Raw genomic sequence first — 19,199 nt, forward strand, 5'->3', positions numbered from 1 at the left:
CTAGTGTTTTTTCTTCTTTCAAAATATATTAGAGTGTAATTGTTTTAATGTGCATGGAATACTGGAATTGTAGAATGAATTGAAGATGAAGGCGCTATAATAAACACTAACCTTGCATTTTTTTGTTCTGTTTTAGTAAATGCTGTCTGATGACTGAACAAAAATCTAATCCTGTATGGCAGCATTTCACCAAGCCAAGTTTGTTATTGTTTACAAGTTGTATTGCTTTTGCTATTTAAGTTTATATTTAAATTTACAGTCAGTATTCAATAAATGCTAAGTTGAGAAATTTTGTGTTTCGTTTGTTGTTGTGTGATTTCACAAGTGCAAATAGAGGGGAAAACGTCCAATTATTGACAAAAAAAACTAAGTCGGCAGCATACTGGCCATCGGCTGGCGCTGACTCCTAAATATCGGAACAGGCTATTGAAAACCCATATCGGTCGACCTATAATATTAAACACCTAATTATATGACATAATTAGGCAAGTTATTTTTTAGTGACAGTTGTAACTTTTTTTTTTTTTTAAATCTGCAAGACACCTTTGTACAAACTGTGTCAAGCTCTGCCACAAAGGGCAGTGGCACATCTCCAGCAGAAAGTCTCCAGCCCACAAGCACGTTTACCAGTCCAAGATATGGTGTTCATTCAGTTTTTTGTCCTTATATGGTAGAAGGCAACAAAGCCACTGGTTTTGAGTTTATCACCACCTCTGCTGTGGAAGAACAGTTTATGCTGATGCTACTATTCTAAGTTACAGCTTTCTTGTTTGTCGCAGTTCTGCACATAACCTAACTTGTCATTATGAATGGAACTAGAAACACCCTATGATGACATTTGAGAATGAATCCCCAATTGATTTATTATAGATGTGGCATAAACTATCAACCAATCAATCAATCCATCCACCATAATGGTGTCATGATAGAGACTTAAAAGCCTTCAAAACACCCTTTGTAAAGATATCTATGGATTACGGACCAAAAGGACCAGAAAGCAAGTTCATACCTGCCAAACAGCCTAATTCTTCGACATTAAACCCATTCTATCTACACAAAAAATGTATTTTAAATAAGCTGCCAGTATTCCTCATTAAGCTGGCACCACAACATGCAGGCACCACTAACGCTCTTTGGACAATACAAGTGTTCAATTCGGCAGACTCACTTTTTATTTGAACCCTTATTTGCTGTGCACCGTCTTTCTTATGCTATATTGCTGAGTAACCAAGGAGAGTGATCAATGCTTTTAAAAAACTCAAGTAATCATGACAGCTCTAGAATCAAGAAAATACTTGCATACCTGCATTGCTCATACAACAGGATATCATAAAAACTGTATACCACATACGAGAACATGCAAGGTATTTACTGCCAAGTAACAGAGGGGAACATCACAAATGACTACTCAAAACACCTGTGCAGGGACACCAAAAATCAAATCACATGCTCATAGCTTTCAGGGTCTTCCTGCTACCATCAAGGGTAAATTCTTTCAAATACCTTGAAAAGGATCATGGAGTCCAAAAATAAAACAATATTCCACTAATAAGAACTGGCAATTTTCAATATGGTATCAGTGATATTAGACAGAAATATACTGGTTACCGATCAGATTTTCCAATGCAGAGATACATACAGGCAAAAAAATTAATGCATTACATGTTACAAAATTACAGTTACAAAATTAATTCCATCTGTTTACTTTCTGCTGGACAACTTCCTGGTTTTCCACAGCACTTCTCTATAACCTTCAAGTTAGTGTCGGTGCTTGGGGTCAACCAATCAACAAAATTTATTGCTATAAGACCCACCCAGGAGTTCTTGGTAAGTATAAAAAAAAAAAAAAACTATTTTGGACTTTAGGAGACGGAAGCAAAGGGGCCACCAACCCATCAGCATTGGTGGTGAGAAGGTGGGGGTGGTTCAGAGCTTTCAGTTCCTCTGGGTTCAGATTAGCTGTGATCTGTCACAGACCACAAACACCAGCCATAGCCAAAAAATGACTTCAGAGGCTCCATTTCCTATGGAGGCTGAAGAAAGCACAACTTCCACAGCAGTTCCTGGTGAACTTCTACAGGTGCACCATAGAATCAGTGATCACATACTGCATCACTGCGTGGTACTCGGAGAACAGGAAGACACTGCAGTGAATCATCAGGACAGCCCAGCGGATCACTGGCACCCAGCTTCCATCACTGGAAGAAATCCATCGCGCCCAGTGCAGCCGGATAACTGAAAAAATAATCAAGCACCTTACCCACCCTGGACACAAACTCTTTACACATCTGCCATCTGGTAGACGCTACAAAACCCTGAATGCCCGCACAACCCGGCTGAGGAACAGTTCACATCACATCCATCACACTTCTGAACTCTCAGCACTGATCTCTGAAGCAATACCCCACCCACATGTGCAATTTCTATATGTATGTGCATTTAGTCCACTTGAAAACTCTACCTCTGTGAACTAACTTACCAGCACCTTATTTTGTGTGTGTGTGTGTATATATGTGTGTCATTTTATATATATATATATATATATATATATATATATATATATATATATATATATATATATATATATATATATATATATATATATATATATATATATATATATATATATATATATATATATATACTTATACTACGGGACCGTTGAATGCTTTAATCTGATTGGCTGACGAACGTTCTGAGGTGTGCAATTATTTTCAGATAACCGCACGGCGAACGTAGTTCCAGGTAGCTCTCTTGACCGCATTACAGTTCCATATCACTTCGCATAGTTAACTGTAATAACGGAAATTAGCATACAGTACCTATACAGCACACAGGACTAACAAAAACAACAACATGACAGACGATTTTCCGAAAGTAAATTTTAATATTTACGGTGAATATGAAACTTTCAACAACTGGGCTGCAGCAGTATTAGTTAGCCTAGTGTACCAACTTAAAGGCTATACATGACATTTCTCACTAGCAAGGTAATAACAGCACTGCATCTTAAAGCAGACTTACAGTTTAGAGACGGTGCTTCAGAACACTGTTGAGGGACACACAGAGGTAGCCTAATTCATACAAGCTCTCTCTCTCTCTCTCCGTTTCTCTTTCTCTGTGTCTCTGTCTCTCTCGCTCTCTTTCTAATAACTTCATTATTAACTGCATTAGTCTGCTATCAACAGCTCAAGCCTCCATTGCCAGCTTTAAAATGCCGTTTTGGAGCTAGCAAAAGAGTCGTTGGATGAGATGCGGAAGAAATAATCCTACTCACAATAGCGATTTAAGTAGAAAAACCGGACGAATCCCTTGAAATATATCATCTGATCAATGTCTTGAGGTGTGGCAACCGTAGTATAAGCGGAATGATTGACTCCGGACCGTTGAATTGTTAGAAAATAATGCACACCCGAGGTGTAACGGCCACTCCGCATTACCACCTCGGGTGTGCATTATTTTCTAATAATTCAACGGTCCGGAGTCAATTATTCCTTACATATACATATATACATATACACCCACACGCTTCAGAATCTAATTGTAAGAATACTGTGCATCTGCTGGTGTTTTCCAAACTAAATCTCATTGCAAGTACAATGACAATAAAGCATTTGTCATATTTCGGAATAGGGGAAAAAAGAAGGGGTTCAGGCACACCAGAGGAACTACAATTGGGCTGAATTTCCTGAGGTGGGAATGTAACAGAAGTTTTCCTGGTTTCTGAAAAAAGTTCATGCAGTGGGAAAGTGCCTTATATTCAGAATCGAACACTTTTTCCATGCCATTTTGCTGACAGAATTTACAGTAGTGGTGATGGGTTACCATTCAACAGATTCCATCACTGCACACAGTATAAATAGAATTTCAACAAAATACAATTAGCCATCAAATTTTAAAAAGTGCAGAAGTACTAGAAACAGCTGTACGATAGCCAATAAATTCCTCGAAAATGTATGACTACACGTTTTTGTGTTTGTGAAACGTGCCCTCAAATATAACATTTTCTAGTGCCTCTACCTCACTATTCCTCTGCTCTTGTCTTAAATTTACAGTTGCTATTATTGGGCTTTACAACCAGAAATGCTTGATTTGCGTATTACATGAGCATGCAGCTCATCTGCACTGACCATTCATGGGAGAAATTGGGCAGTATTTCAGGCTCATGCACATTTACAAAACAGTTTTGACGTTTCCGAGAGGAAACGTGTGTACACCCGGTCAGAAAAAAATCCAATTATTGCGCGTACACAATTTTTCTTGATGAAATTTTGAGACAAGACCCCAGTTCTTGATTGCATTTGTCATTCTCACTTATTTTTGTTAAATTTCTAACGAACACACCATACAGTCTGTAAGCGAGTCTGACAGCAAGTACAAAAATGATTGATAGGCGGAGAGCACATGCAGAGCTCATCCAAAAGCAGCAGCAAACTTTTAACATACTAGATAATATTGAAAAACAAAACAATCATTAAAACTGTAAAGCTAAGTTTTGCTTCCTATGAAAGTAAAAATGTTGTGGCAAGTCTTATTGATGATCTTATAACAGGAGGTCTTAAGGCAAGTGCACCAGGATGCTGCAAGATACTTGGTTAACCAATTCAGAACCTCATAGATCAGTGCACTGAATCTGACAGGCAAAGCAACACTATCCACAGGGTTCAGGCTCTTCGTGAGGTTCATTTTCCAGAGGAACACAATAAATATTTCATCAGCCTACAACATTAAAATGCTGTTTAATCTGACAAATTGCTTTTCATCCAGAGAAACTCACAGTCCAAAAAAAAGTTTTTCAATTAAAATAAACAAATTTAATCCCTCACAAGCCATTAACCACAGCCAATTAGAAACTGAATCACTGATGGAAGGCAGGGTGAAAAAGCAGAGCTTGGCTCCTTGACCAGGCTGTCCATCTTCTAACTGCGTACCCTGTTTAGAGTCTGGTTAAGTCTTCGGATTGTAGGAAGAAACTATAAAAGCTGGAAAACACACACACACACACACACACACACACACAGACACACACACTAATGCAAACTCCACACAGACTAGAAGGTCTAGACTTTACGGATTGTAATACCTGAATCTATAAAGACTGACCACACACGCATAAAACAGGTTTAATTCCATAATGACAAAGATCTGCCAAACTGAAACCCCAAATAAAAAAAATACTGCATTCATATTGCTCATAACAATTCTCTGGCAGAAATGTAAATATTTCTTTTGAAGAAATTCCATTCATTCCTTTCAATAACAAGAACTTGGACTACCAAACTTCTAATCATAAATCTAGATACCTACAGCTAGGTCTGTCACACTTATTAAAATACATACGCATTTGTGCTGCTACAAGAAATTTTTGCATGTATTGCTTTACGGCAGTGGTTACTCGCCCCTCGGGACCCAATGCCCTGCTTGTTTTCCAGCTATCCCTGCCCTACACACTGCTGATTACCTGGATCAGGTGTGTTCAGTCAATCAGAAGCGGAAAGACAGCTGGGACTTGTGTGTGGGGCCGGGATAACCAACATGCAGGGCAGTGTAAAATCAGTCAGATGGTATGCGATCGGGAAGAGACAACACCCCATGTTTATCTCCAGGTGTTCAACTTACTTGTTGTCATCATATCGGGCCCCCATTTGTTTACAAAGCTTAATAGACAAATGCATTTATGTTCAAAATATTCAAATATTCAATATTTAGTTCTTTATAAGGTGTATGTGTAATATTCAACTATGGTTAGGCCAACTCTAAGCTGAGTGCTAAAAAATGAACAGAAAAAAATTATTTGTACGACAATCATCAATTAAAATTCAGCAGCTGTATCTCTTATGTAGAAGGATAGCATATTGTTCTGGTCAAATCTGTGCAATAAACATCATAATGACAGAAGCCACAGGGAGGTCACAGGGAATGCTGGATTGCACAATATCCCAGGATTGTACTGAATCTTTAAATAAATAAATGGACATAAATAAATAATAATAATGATAATCTTACCTGGTGTTTCAGATGCAAGCAAGGAAACATTTTAAAAGTAACCTTAAGAGTGATGGACTACTTCTGGACCATTTCATTTGCCATCCTCTGATCAATGAAAACCCATTCAATAAAAGGGCCACATCCCGTAATAAAGAGTGCAGAGGGTGGGGGAGCTGAAACTCACCTGGGGCAGAGCCGTATTGAGCTGCCTCTGTAGTGCATCACGCTCATGGCTGACCTCATGCAGCTTGCTTTGAGTCAGCCCAAGGTTCTCCTGGGTCTCACGCAGCGTCTCCAGCAGTCGGTCCCGCTCCTCCAGCATTGACACCATGAGAGACTCAAAGTGTCCATCAGAGTCTGACTGCAGTGGAGAGCCTGAACCACAGCTGCCACCACCCCCTGGTGGGATCTCTGCCTCGCTGATTGTGGGCATCACCTCGCACATCATCTAGGAAAGAGAACGAAAGGTTCAGCTGTCGCACTAATGCACTGAGCAAAAAATATGCCGCTTAAATGTTCCTTCTTTAAGGTTTAAAATGAGTCAAATAATTTTAACCATAAGGATGAAGGCAAAAAGAAAAATGTTACGGCTATATATAAATGCGTGCACGCACGTGTTTGTGTGTGTGAGATAGAGAGATGGAGCACTGGTCACTACCTGGATTAACCTAAAGAAAACGAGAACATCACTAGTCAGTGACAAGAAAGAACAAAGTAACACAACCCAGAATTAATGTAACAAACAAGTTCACAGGAAACCGACCAATAATCTGATGCTCACTGTTCCTAGGTGATCAAGACACAAAGTATGCAACCAAGCATCCAAGGCAACAAAAAGATATTATTGCCATTTCAGTACAAAGACCATTTCTTAAAAAAATATATATTCCACTACAGCAAACAGAAAGGCCAGAGAGGTTCTCATCACATTTACCACCCAGTTTAGTGCACAACACAAGGAAAAAGGCTAAAAAAATGTAAACTTACACATATATTTATATAGAGGTTAAGCCAGTGTTCCCCTACCATTATATTAGGGGGGCACCTGCCCCCCCCCCCCTTGAAGGTCAAGTTTATTTAATTTTATTTTCTACATAGATACAAATCACAACAGATCATTTAAGGTTACCTTTCCTATAGAACAGGTCTATACGTTGTCCTTTTATTAAACAAACTAAATAGCCTTGTTATTTATCTTATTTACAGAACAGCTTGCCATTTTTCTCTACACTATCGCGCATTTAGGATTCTCCTCTGCTCTCTGTATCGCGCATGGCAAAGTTCCGCCCTGATGTGTGCGCAGACACGTGTGCGCACACATAGGTGAGCACACTCCCACCAGCGGAAAGCACGCGTCAGAAAATATGTTGCGTCAACCACCTAGAAGCAGACAAAAATATCTGCATTTTTTAAATAGTGCTGTCCCAAAAGATTATTCTTTAAACGATTAATCTAGTGAATATTTTTTTCCGATTACTCAACTAACCTAACTAATTTTTCAATTGATTTGATGACAATTGCTTAAATATATTTAAGTTGGTCAGTTAATACGACAATTCACCCCCTCCCCCCCACACACCTGAAATTCTCATTAACATTTCAATTTATTAAAACATTTCTTAAATATTAGAGCATTATTAAACAAAAGGCAAATCTTTAGAAATCCTATTGAATCTCTGTCAGACTGAAGTTAATAATCACTACAATAGTTCTTACTTATTTCATTACACCAATTTGACTTTAATGTTGAAATAGATGCTAAAACATGGAATGATTTCATAACTAGAGAAACATGTTTTTAACAAACACTAGCAAAGGTAACAGTTAAGCTTACTTCAGTGAACAAGGAACGATTTAGGCTAGTGTGTATGTGTAGTCAAACGATAATTTGTCTCTCTTACATTACAGAACAAGTAAACAGAAAATATAAAACGACTGAAACAGCGTCATTAACATCAGCTACAGTAGAGGTGCAGAAAAGGTGTCATGACTGAAGTATTCCCAAACTTTGGAAGACTGCATGCAAGCTTTTTTTACCACACGTTTCTCCAGAGGCTCCGGAGCTCTGTTGGTAGACACAGCCATGTTGCCTCATGTGCGTGGGGGGGGAGCAAATTTCCTTTTTGTATGGTGGTAGGAGATCTCTCATAAATATTTGAGAGAAGTGCTACATGTTTGGCCAGTGCATGCCTTGCAAAACAGTGTGATATTAGACAAAACTATATCGGAATTCAGTCTATAATTGATATACTTTTAACGGTGCCAGCAGTGAAGCAACTAGCCAGCTTATTAGCGGAATAACTTTGTATTATAAATGAAAACCATGTCGCAGGTCCAATAAATAATATATTGTAGCTCTCGAGTGGCGAAGAGATCGTCAGGTGGACAGTAAAGTTCAGCTATTAGCAGACTGTTTTATTGCTCAATTCTTAAAAGAACAGTGTTAACATGCTTCCGAATAAAAGTACTTTCCCTTCCAATATGTTTAGCTTATCACTTAGTGCATTGCAGTTACTTCACAAAACATTTACGTGATTTTACACAACGCATCGACACTAAAATTCCATGTCTACACACTTTTGTAATCGACATCGTCCATTACGTCAAATAATCGTCCCAGCCCTATTTTTAAACACTCCCAGGGTGGTGAATTGTCAAATTGTCATAAAAAGAAATGTTCTGATGTTTAAGTTGTTATATTGACTGCTGTCATTAAAGAAACACATGAACACCATGAATCCTGTCTGTGTCCGTCTGCAGCCCCCATCCCCCCCAAAGCTGTAAACCTAGGGGAAACACTGTAATCAGTCATAAAATTACTAAATATTCCATACCATTCAAGGCATCTGATCAAGCAATTCTTAGAATTTTGAGTTAAAGCCAGATACAAAACAGCTGAGTACAAGTATTTTTTCTAGAGGTGCACGAATCCCACTTTTTCAGTGCAGATAAGATCCTGATAACTGAACAGAGGGTATCGGCCGATATGAGTACTGATGCCAGAGCTCTATTTTAAAACTAGCAAATATATATGAAAAAAATTTACAAATTTTCTCCCACTGGCAACACTGTAGGGATGTGCAATATCAATTAATTTAACATTACAGGGTGAACATGCAAACTCTACCCACACAAACCAGCGTTTTCCAGCAACACCGCAACCTACCTCTCCATTCTGTCGATGGCTCCTTTTCAAAATTATCTAGTACATGTAAAAAAAAAAATCTGCCTAAAGTTTACTGCTACTGCTTTTGAATGAGCTCTTTATGCACATTCTGTATTACAGGGCTGTCAACTCTAACCTTACGCCAAATCTATATTATTCCATTATAAACCTGAAATTGGTTACATTTAAAGCGCTGGGGTAGTTTGCAAACCATGCAGAATATTTACAAAGTAATAAAACTGCTACATACATGTTAATGCGTGTGCAAACTTGTCTCGAATTGAAGATCTCACGTCAGCCAACTGACCAAAGTTGGCAACCCTGTATTATGTAAGCCAAGTGATGGGGCCGACCTTAGTTATAGTAGCTATTATTTTGACAAACAGGAATCATAAAAAGTATATTAAGCAAAATAATTTAAGTCAATGTGATCACAAAGACAGGCAAAGCTAATCCATGAAGACAGATGGCACACATCTATGGTTAACCTCACATTTTTTTTCCTGAATGTTTAAGATAAATATCCTTGCACTGCAGGTATCTTTAATATATTATTTAAATTCTGCTTTGCGATACTTAGATGACAATTTTAATTTACTTTTAACGGGTATTAAATTGGAGCTCTCAAACTTATGTGCATCTTCCTTCCACCATATTTTCCAAGTAATCAAGAAGGAAAATTTAAAATCAGTGCTTTTTAGTAATCAATTAATTAAATTCAATCACCTAATCATGACAGTTCTAGTTTTTACTAAAAGCTGTGTCCTATTTTTTTCAAAATACATCTGAAAAAGAGAAAGTTGGAAATGCATCCCTCAGTGTTGTGTAAATTGTTGGCTTCCCTGGCTGTGCTACTGCTAATATTACACTGATAGTGGCTGTTAGTAAAGACAGTAACATGCAGATTAACACAGCTGTCATATAGTCTTATTATGGGTCAACCATTTACCCACTTAATGTGAGTCTGCTGAATCAAAAACATTCTCTACCTTCAAGTGTGCTGGAGTTTGTAATATCTTAAACCCCCCCCCCCCCCAAATAATACATTTGTTTTTGGAATGTTTGCTGTTTATGCTATTAAGTTGCTGCACTTATTGTAATCTGACTGCCTGTGGTTGCTGGTTAACTTATATGTTCTTCTCAAAAGTTATTTTTCTCTATAAAAGGTAAGATTTGGTATTCCAAAACCTTTTTTCTTAAAGATAGTTGCCAAAAAGTGGCGAGTCATCTTCTATTTGGGGCAATAGAGTGTTTCGTTGTTGCACATTCCACTTACATGCCCAATTGCAGAATCTTTCACCACCAATTACATGGTAAGCTGTATTTATGTAATGTTTTAATGCCCATGTCTTAAAGTGTCATTATTATTATTATTATTATTATTATTATTATTATTTACACTCCAAGTGTCTAAATATTTAAATTCTATTTCTCATTTCCACTATGACTAACATTTTCTGTGACATAACAGCAGGGATTTTCACCATCGATTATATCAAAAATCAAGTAATCTACCGAATCTGACAATCCATCAAGTAATTGCTTATGTTCATAATATATTATGATGCACAGATAGAGAGACTTCCGGCAGATAATCTGCTATTTCACAATGCGACACAGATACTGATCACAATACCAAATACGAGGTTCCTTGAATAACTCCACCCAAATACATTTTTTTTTTACATTACGCTCCAAAAATATGAAAAAGAATTCATTTGCTTGGTAAAGACACACCAAATTGGTCATACAACAGTCCCAGAACACTATACAGTAAAACCTCGGATTGCAAGCATAATTCGTTCTGGAAACGTTCTTGGAATCCAAAGCACTCGTATATCAAAGCCAATTTTCCCATTAGAAATAATGGAAATTCAGTTAATATTTTTAGGTTGTGGAATGAATTAATATAAAAATGATTAATACAAAATATAAAAGTAAAAATACATAAAGTGCAGGTTAATTTGTTTTATCTTTGAAAAGAATCATGGATGTTGTGAGGGAGACGAGAGAGAGAAGAGGGTTATTTTGTATTCGTTTATCAAGCTAAAATGTATTAAATTATTGCTCGTCTTGCAAAACTCGCAAACCAAATTGCTCGCAATCCGAGGTTTGACTATTTTATAACCAGGAACACTACCAGTCAAGTTCTTCCACACACAGATTTTCTACATGTCCATGTTACTAAACATTTACTACAAATACACAATTTTCTTGCTAACAAATAAACTTACACCATTTGAAGAACTTTATTAGCAAGAAAATGCCATATCTTCAAAGTAACCTTCCTCCAGCAGAGGAGGAAAATTGAGGCACTTTCAACAAGGGACATTAAATACTGCTCTGGTTCATGAAACGTAACCAGTTAAAGAACAGCCTAGAATTTGACTATGCAGTTACCACATAACCAGTTAATAGGATGTCAGACATGCACTCTTTACTCTTACACTCTTACATACTCTTTCCATGTCATAAAGGAAACTTGTTTTGACTGGTATTATCACTTATAGTTGTTCACTCAACTTTCCAGTGCTTAAGAATAAAAAAATAATAATTCAAAGGTTATGATGTGCAAAATGTTTTACTGGTAGTGTAACAGGTATATATTTATACTGCAAATTAAGTACGAATTAGCATATACAGGTTAAAATGTATGGTAATTCATATCAGCACAAATGTACATAAAATAAATAGGGTAAGGTCAATGCATACTTGCATACCAGTTATGTTCATCGCCGTTTATAACTGTATACATATTATATAATAATATTTACAACAGAAGAGCTAATCATCAAGTGTGATAAAACTCAATTTTCTGAGTAATATCTTGAGTTTGCACTTTTCTTTTGCTATTAAATGCTTGCATTACTGGCGGGCTAGCATTATTCGGCAGTATTGCAGCCTTCATTATTGGAAAGAATACATTCTTCAGAAACTCTTCATACTCTTTACCGTCTTGCCTTAAGGTGAGCGATCAAATGTTGCGTTGTGTTCGTGAGGATGATGTTAAATTTTTGCAAATCAGTGTTGGCTAAAAAAAAATGCATTTCTAGTGTCGTTTCCACTAACATTAAAACAATTCCGCACAGACATTTTTCTAACTGTACTACATGGGTGTACAAAGCAATAAGGGTCACCATTTTAAAAGGGAATTGTGGGCAGTAAATATAAGCTGATTTCTAACAGGCCAATGCCAACTATCAGAAAACTATTAGCGCATCTCTATTATAATATAATTAGTGCAAAGAAGGAACCAACCAGCCATTGCAGGGCGCGCACACACACACACACACACACACACACACACACACACATATATATATACATATACACACACACACACACACACACACATATATACACATATACACACACACACACACACACACCGTTAGTTTAGACACACCAGTACACTTAGGCTACAAGTTTTTGTGCAGTGAAAGGAAACCAGAGTATCCACAAAACCATGCACACACAGGGTGAATATGCAAACTGTACTCATACAAAGCGGCAATGTGTGGCTACAGTGCTACCAAACACAGCAGACTTGAAGTATGTGCAATGTTTACATGGCATTTCAAACATGTGCAATTGTAACACAATAGTCTGCTGGGATCAAATCATCAATAGGTTGCACTAAAATATTGTTACTCAGTCACTGGAAACTGAATTAGCAAGCAATTTTAATGATTTGTCAGCACTGCTTTGTGTGTGCTGGGACAATTCAGGTCAACACCAACAACTTTTTTTTGACAAACGGTGTCAAGTTCTATTTAACTATATAGCCAATTTTCCGATTCCTAAATATTGCAAAAACTTCAAGTATTGCAATGTGAACTTCGCAATATCATTCAGCCCTAAAACACATAATACAGTATCAAAATTATTATATGTAGAGATGCACTAATTGCAATTTTCTTGGCCAATACCGATTTCAGATTTTTTTTTTTTGCAAGTGCGACTGCCAATACAGATTTTTGTCAATCCCAATTCTTTCCAAGAACAATAATTGACAGCATAAACAAAGTGTTCTGTGTTCTGTTCTAGAAAGAGGTACTGAAAATGAGTTTCAGTACATCCAACTTTACCTGATATATTTCTTTACCAAATAAGAACAGGTGCAAGAGATTAAAATAAAACAAATGTCAGTTACTTATACCGTTTTCCAGCATGTTTAAATTTACCAGATATCACGACACTGACCTTTTTCTTTTTTTACTTGTCTTAAAATAAAGAGGTTCATAGGTTACAAACCTCCAAATAGTACACTTAAGTTCTCTCTTCCAAATAATAGGTAGAGGGTAATATTATCAATAAGAACACCACGTTATGCATGTACAATTTTTACATCACTAGTAAGCTAGATTAAGATGAGGCTTTTTCATACCTTCATACTGTACAGACATTATAGAGCAGGGGGTTGATGTATTACAAATGCCAAGCAATGTATCATCTTCACTAACAGTGAAGAACTTCCGTGATATCGACATATCAGCATATGGCTGAGAATGTGCATGCAGCTGTGAGGCTTTTGCCTGCATGTATGACGTGTGGTGTGTGTGTAAAACGGATACATGAGACTGACCAGGCGATCTCTGGTTCAGGCCGAACATGCTGAAAATCGACCAGTTCCGGTACCTGGCCGATCGACTGGTGCATCTCTTATCTAGTAAAAATGGTGCACGTCAAGGTCTGAGATATATTAGATGGGACACTTAACATCCAGTACTTGTTGACGACATGTTGAATGCAGTATAAATGGACAGGAATAAATATCTGAGTGACTTTGTCAAGGGCCAAATTATTAACCACGTCAGCATGTGGCTGTGAGTGTGCACGCGGCAGTGAGTCTATGTACGCATTACGAGGGGCAACATTTTTTAAAACAGGAAGTACTGTGCTTTAACAAAGTAAAAAGATGTTGGTGGTGTGCGGTACTTCTCGCAGATTAAAGTCCAAAATGTTTTTTTTGTAAATATGGATTTCATTTTTATTTCAGTTCACAAATTATTTTCTCATTTAGTGTGTTTATTTCAGTTTTAGCCTATGATAACGACACTAGTTCTATCGCACATGAACGCACATACTGACAACGTCGATCCAAGTAGAATAACCCCAGATTGTAGTCTAAACATTTCACAAACACTTATTAAATGGAGATTCTAATACAGCAAGGAGACAACTGTACAGCTTTAATTATGAGTGCGTTTAGCAACTACAAGGACAAAAACTATTAAAAAGCTCTCCGTACTAATGGCAATTCAATAAACATGAATAGACAACACAATGGTTTTGCTTGTTCTGCCGGTCTAGACTAGCACTTGTGTATTTTCTCTTCCGGTGCTCATGGATAGCAGTAGTACCACCATGGTATGCCACCACACTTTGCACAGTGTAAAACTACCTTTTTGTTTTGAGGTAATTTGAATTACTCCCATAATTACGGTGATATTACAGGAAAACACTTATTGTAATGAAACGTCTTAGAAATCATAAAAGGTAATTTTATTAAAATAAAAAACGATGCATCGATTTAAAGCATTCAGTGTCAACATCGACGTCAACTAACTGCGAAAGCTCTACACAATTTTGTGTGACCACGAAATACAAATTCAAGTAGAGCTGTCATGACACCTTGATTAAACTAGATTGCTTGATTTGAAAGTTATACAGTTTGCCTTCTCGATTACTTACCCATATGGTGGAATAAAGACTAAGCATAGCAGATGAGAATCCAAATAAAAAGAGTGAAAGCCTCAGTTGCACGTGAGCACTTCAGATTAGAAGTTATTAAAAAGAGTCATCTGTCAATACTGCAAAGCATAACGGAAATATTACAGGCTAACCACAATACAACAACTCAAAAGAAACATCCATGGACTCACCCAATAATGCTGCCACCCAATAGACAACTATAAGCTACATGTCCTTCTTAATATAGCTGACCAGTTCCTATCCCAGGGGGATCTAACCGTTAGCAGCTAATTCTGCTAGCAGCAGGTGGCAAAGATGGGGACATTATGTATTGCCATATTTGTAAATGTTTTGAGAGTGCGATTTCTGTACATTGTGGACTATCATGTGGACAGAGAAAATGTCAAACTTCAGATTTTGGTCTGAATAATCTTGTTTTTATTGAATTCACAAATTTGTTAAATAATTTTGGCTTTTCATGTCATGGAAACCTCTTTGATTATTCAAAGACCTGGGTAGTACAAATTCATTTATTCTTACACTTGAACAAAATACTTAATTGAGTAACTGGATAAAATAACCATAAAAAAATAATCTGTAGATTACTCGATTATAAAAATAAACAGTTGCAGCTCTAGTTGTTATATTAGCATTTAAAATATTTTAATTACATCTATTTCTTATAATGCAAAACTAGTTAAGATGAGCATGCTTACAACTGGTAAGCTGTCAAAAAATATCCCCTGTATTAAAATTATTCCGTGGATGCTTCAGTTTTGGTGCAGTCTGTCTGAGGCCTATCACATGTAGATTTTCATCCAAAAGGTTTCTGAGAAGTTGGAATAAGATTCAAAGATCAAAAAGTAAAACAGAGTAATGAAGAATTATCAGGTTCACAAGGATAAACAATTTATCCAAGTTACCCTTCCATTTGCTGTCATTAAGCACCATTGCTTCAATCTGGGGGGGGGTCTCTCTCAGTCAGTCCCAGTTAATCACCCATACAATGACACATTTTTCAAACTCTGCAAGTTTCAAAAAGATCCATCCAATACTTTGAGTTTTCTTCTTATCAAGAACGTGTTGGAGGCAGCAGGACTACTCCAATTCCTGTACCAAGAAACAATTCCAGCTAACACAGGTACCGATTTATGTGAAATTGCAAGCTGACTAGAATTATATCTAGGTAGATAAAGCAAGTTCAACCAAATACAACAAATGGATGACCGACCGAGCAAAGTCTAAAAAAAAAAAAAAAAAAAAAAAAAACACTGAAAAATCCAGTGTGAAACATGGCGATGTAGATGTTTCCCATAAACACACAAGTATTTCTCTACAAACTATTTTCTACTGCATTCAGCTTAATGACCAGAGTCCTGAAGCTAGCATGGTGATCAGTACATTTCAGCAACTGAAGCTTTCGGTTAACAAATAACTCCTTTACTCACCTGCACCCGAAATGCACAAAAACAATTTATCCTTATTTCACCCGTTCAAGTGCCATATGTTCTTCAATAAGATCATGCTGATTCAGAGCAAAGTTTAACTGGAAAGTCGTTTTACAAAATGCAGAAGATCTGATAGATGGCACATGACTACCATGAGTCTTCAACATTCGCAAAAGAAAGTGGGTTAAGGCTTATGGTCACTGTATATTTGACTACTACCTGGGTTTGTTCTTTGTCAAAAATGACATATTTCTAAAAAGTTAATGATCTCACCAATGTGAACTCGTTCAATAAACAGAAAATCATGTCCATCTGAAATGTCAAAGTACAGTTAGAAGGATATTATGCAACATGCCTGCTATAGGATCTATGGAAAGAGTAGCCAAGTGTAGTTTGGTATAGAATGGGCTTTGCAGTTGTATGCGTTATCAATCCTTGGTTATCATTTGCATGCAGTATACTAACAGAAACAAGGTTAAAGTTTAGTGAACAATCCTATAACATCCAAAGACATGCTTTGTTGTTTCTCTCAAAACGAAGTTTAGTTGCAGTGTAGCTGTAACTACAGCAAAAACGTGCCTTTATAAATCATCACACGAACCTTACCTACATTTTATCTACTAGGTATACAATCTAAATATGCATACAGAGCAGTAAACGTTACAGAGCAACTTCAGTCATACTAGGCCATATGGTATCAGTTCAGATGACACACGACATGTGACACTGTGCTCAGGTATTGAATTATTCCTGAAAAAGGGCTTATCTGAGTTTCAGTATATCTTAAGTAATTATTTCAAAAAGTTTTGATAATACAATCGAGAGCTACGGGATGTTTCCAAAGTGTCTACCGGAAATATCATCACTAATAACTGTATGTTGACAATACTATCCGTATAACAATAATAAAGAATAAGGACTGCAATAACGGTAACAAAGCAAATCCACAGAAACACTTACAAACATTTCAGTCTCGTAAAATTCCCAAACTCTAAACCCTTAATACATTTAAACATCCAAGTTCATTATATATTCAAATCTTAATACCTATTTTTTAAAGAATGGAGGTTACCTTGCCAGCAGAGATGAGGTGCCTTTGTCAGGTCCACTTTCTCCTTTTGTTTTGGGGTAACTTTCTAAATAGTTCTTTACTCCGGTTTCCCTCCCTTTATAATAAACTAGCTTGCAGCTAGAAAAATAATCATAAAAGTTTTAAGAGCGAGCATGTGCCTTAACATTAAACAAGGGGGAAAAATCCTTTAAAAAATGCTTTAAATTAGTTTTAAAACTATCCAAGCGAACAGACAGCAAAAGATCCCAAAGGCCTTACAAGTAACACAGCGATAATTTTCCGGCACTTTTCGGGTTTTGCAGTATTGCCTGCTAGCTAGCAATCATAGCTAAATATTTTAAATATTTTTAAAGGAAAGCTCCAGTTGCGTTTTTTTAAGTATTACGATACGTTAGACATGGTCCCGAGCTTCTACTCACTTTACCTGCCCAGGAGGCAGTGAGTTAAAATGAAAACCCTGGAAAAAACTACACTCAATCTAGGCAAAGGAAAAACAGATGGGAAGCAAGCTAGCTAACAGCGGCGCTCATATCTAGCCGAAGCTAACGACGGCTAGCTAACGCCTGGGATGAAAAGTAACTGCTAGCAGCTAGCCAAGAGACTGCCGAACGACCATCGATGAAAATCCTGAAATCCTGAAAAGAAAAACGTCAAAAGAAAGTATAATCCAGCCTCCGCGTTCAAAAGAAAGCCGTGTGGGAAAATAAGCAAAGTTAAATATCCATATGGTATTTGCTTCGGTGTGAGTGGCCGTCGTCGAGGATCTTCAAGCCGCGTCACCACACTAGCCTGGAAGAGTCCGAGAGCCGATAGGGTGACAGGGGGACCTTTAACTTTCCCAAATTTATCCTCAACCGAAAAGAAGAGAGCTCTCCACGCGCTTCTCTGCAAGCTTGAGAGATAATAAATCCAACTGCCGTCCACAAATTAGGTTTCCTTTTGTCTTCCTTCCTTTCTCCCCTCTTTTTTAATGCCGGCTCTGCCAAACCGGGCCCCTTCCACTCGGCGTTAGAGTCCCCGCTCCTGTTATCTGCCGTTTCCGGCTCTGCCGATAAATCACTGAGCGCCGGTGACGAGAGCGCGCGCGGAGACCGGAGCGCGCGGCTGGGTATGTAGCGCCATCTCTAGCCTTTACTGTCGTACTTTCTATTTTTCATTAAAACCGAACTTTTCTTTTCGGTACCTGTGAGTTTCTTAAAAATATGTAAGATCAATTATATTGATATTAAATGTATGCTCTTAAAAATCTGTCTCCTCGGAATCTTAAGAAAATGATCGGGATGTGAAAAGCTTTGACTAAAGACGACGCTGACGTTCAGTTTTGCTTCTATTGTAACCGTCGGTAGACTGACATCTTCTCAATGATACTAAGCCTCCTGGACAGACTACATGCTCAGCGAAACCTTGTAATCTGTTAAAATATACAGAAATGGTCATTTAATTTTAGTCTTTGTCGATTATGTATAATTGTAGTGCGCTCTAATAATTTTCATGAAGTATTCGAGTAATGATTTTTGTTCACTCATAAAACGGTTATGTATAAAAAAGTTTCTAATTTTCGAATATGCTTTTCAACTAGTAGCTACATTAAAACTACTTAAAACAGATATGATCTTGAAATGCCATATAAATTATGTATTATATGCAACAAAATGTGCAGATATATTGCCCAAAATTCATTTTAGTAACCCCTCAAATTATGTTTGAAGCTATGCCAAAATTATCCCATGAAATAAAGGACATAATCCGTATACATCATTTAGGACATCAGCCCACTGCAAAACACTTACACAATAGGAATAATTTAATCACTAATGGTGTTGGTGTCAGT

At 37.2% G+C, this 19,199-nt stretch overlaps 1 protein-coding gene across 10 annotated transcripts in view; it reads right to left on the bottom strand.

Annotated features, from left to right (window-relative positions):
- Positions 1-18,400, bottom strand: part of LOC125704240 (liprin-alpha-1-like) — a 61,845-nt gene extending 43,445 nt beyond the window's left edge. For 5 of the 10 annotated variants that reach the window (XM_048969654.1, XM_048969657.1, XM_048969653.1 and 2 more), the window contains exons 1-2: positions 17,369-18,400; positions 6,173-6,436 (exon numbers count right to left, since the gene is read on the bottom strand). In XM_048969654.1, coding sequence (XP_048825611.1) covers positions 6,173-6,436 — 264 coding nt within the window. In that variant the 5' untranslated portion in view covers positions 17,369-18,400. The remainder of the gene's footprint in view (positions 1-6,172; positions 6,437-17,368) is intronic. The other 5 variants (XM_048969658.1, XM_048969655.1, XM_048969650.1 and 2 more) reach the window with 2 other exon arrangements.
- Positions 18,401-19,199: the final 799 nt, after the last annotated feature.

This window comes from Brienomyrus brachyistius, chromosome 11, assembly GCF_023856365.1.
Source record: "Brienomyrus brachyistius isolate T26 chromosome 11, BBRACH_0.4, whole genome shotgun sequence".
In the NCBI taxonomy this organism is placed as follows: Eukaryota; Metazoa; Chordata; class Actinopteri; order Osteoglossiformes; family Mormyridae; genus Brienomyrus; species Brienomyrus brachyistius.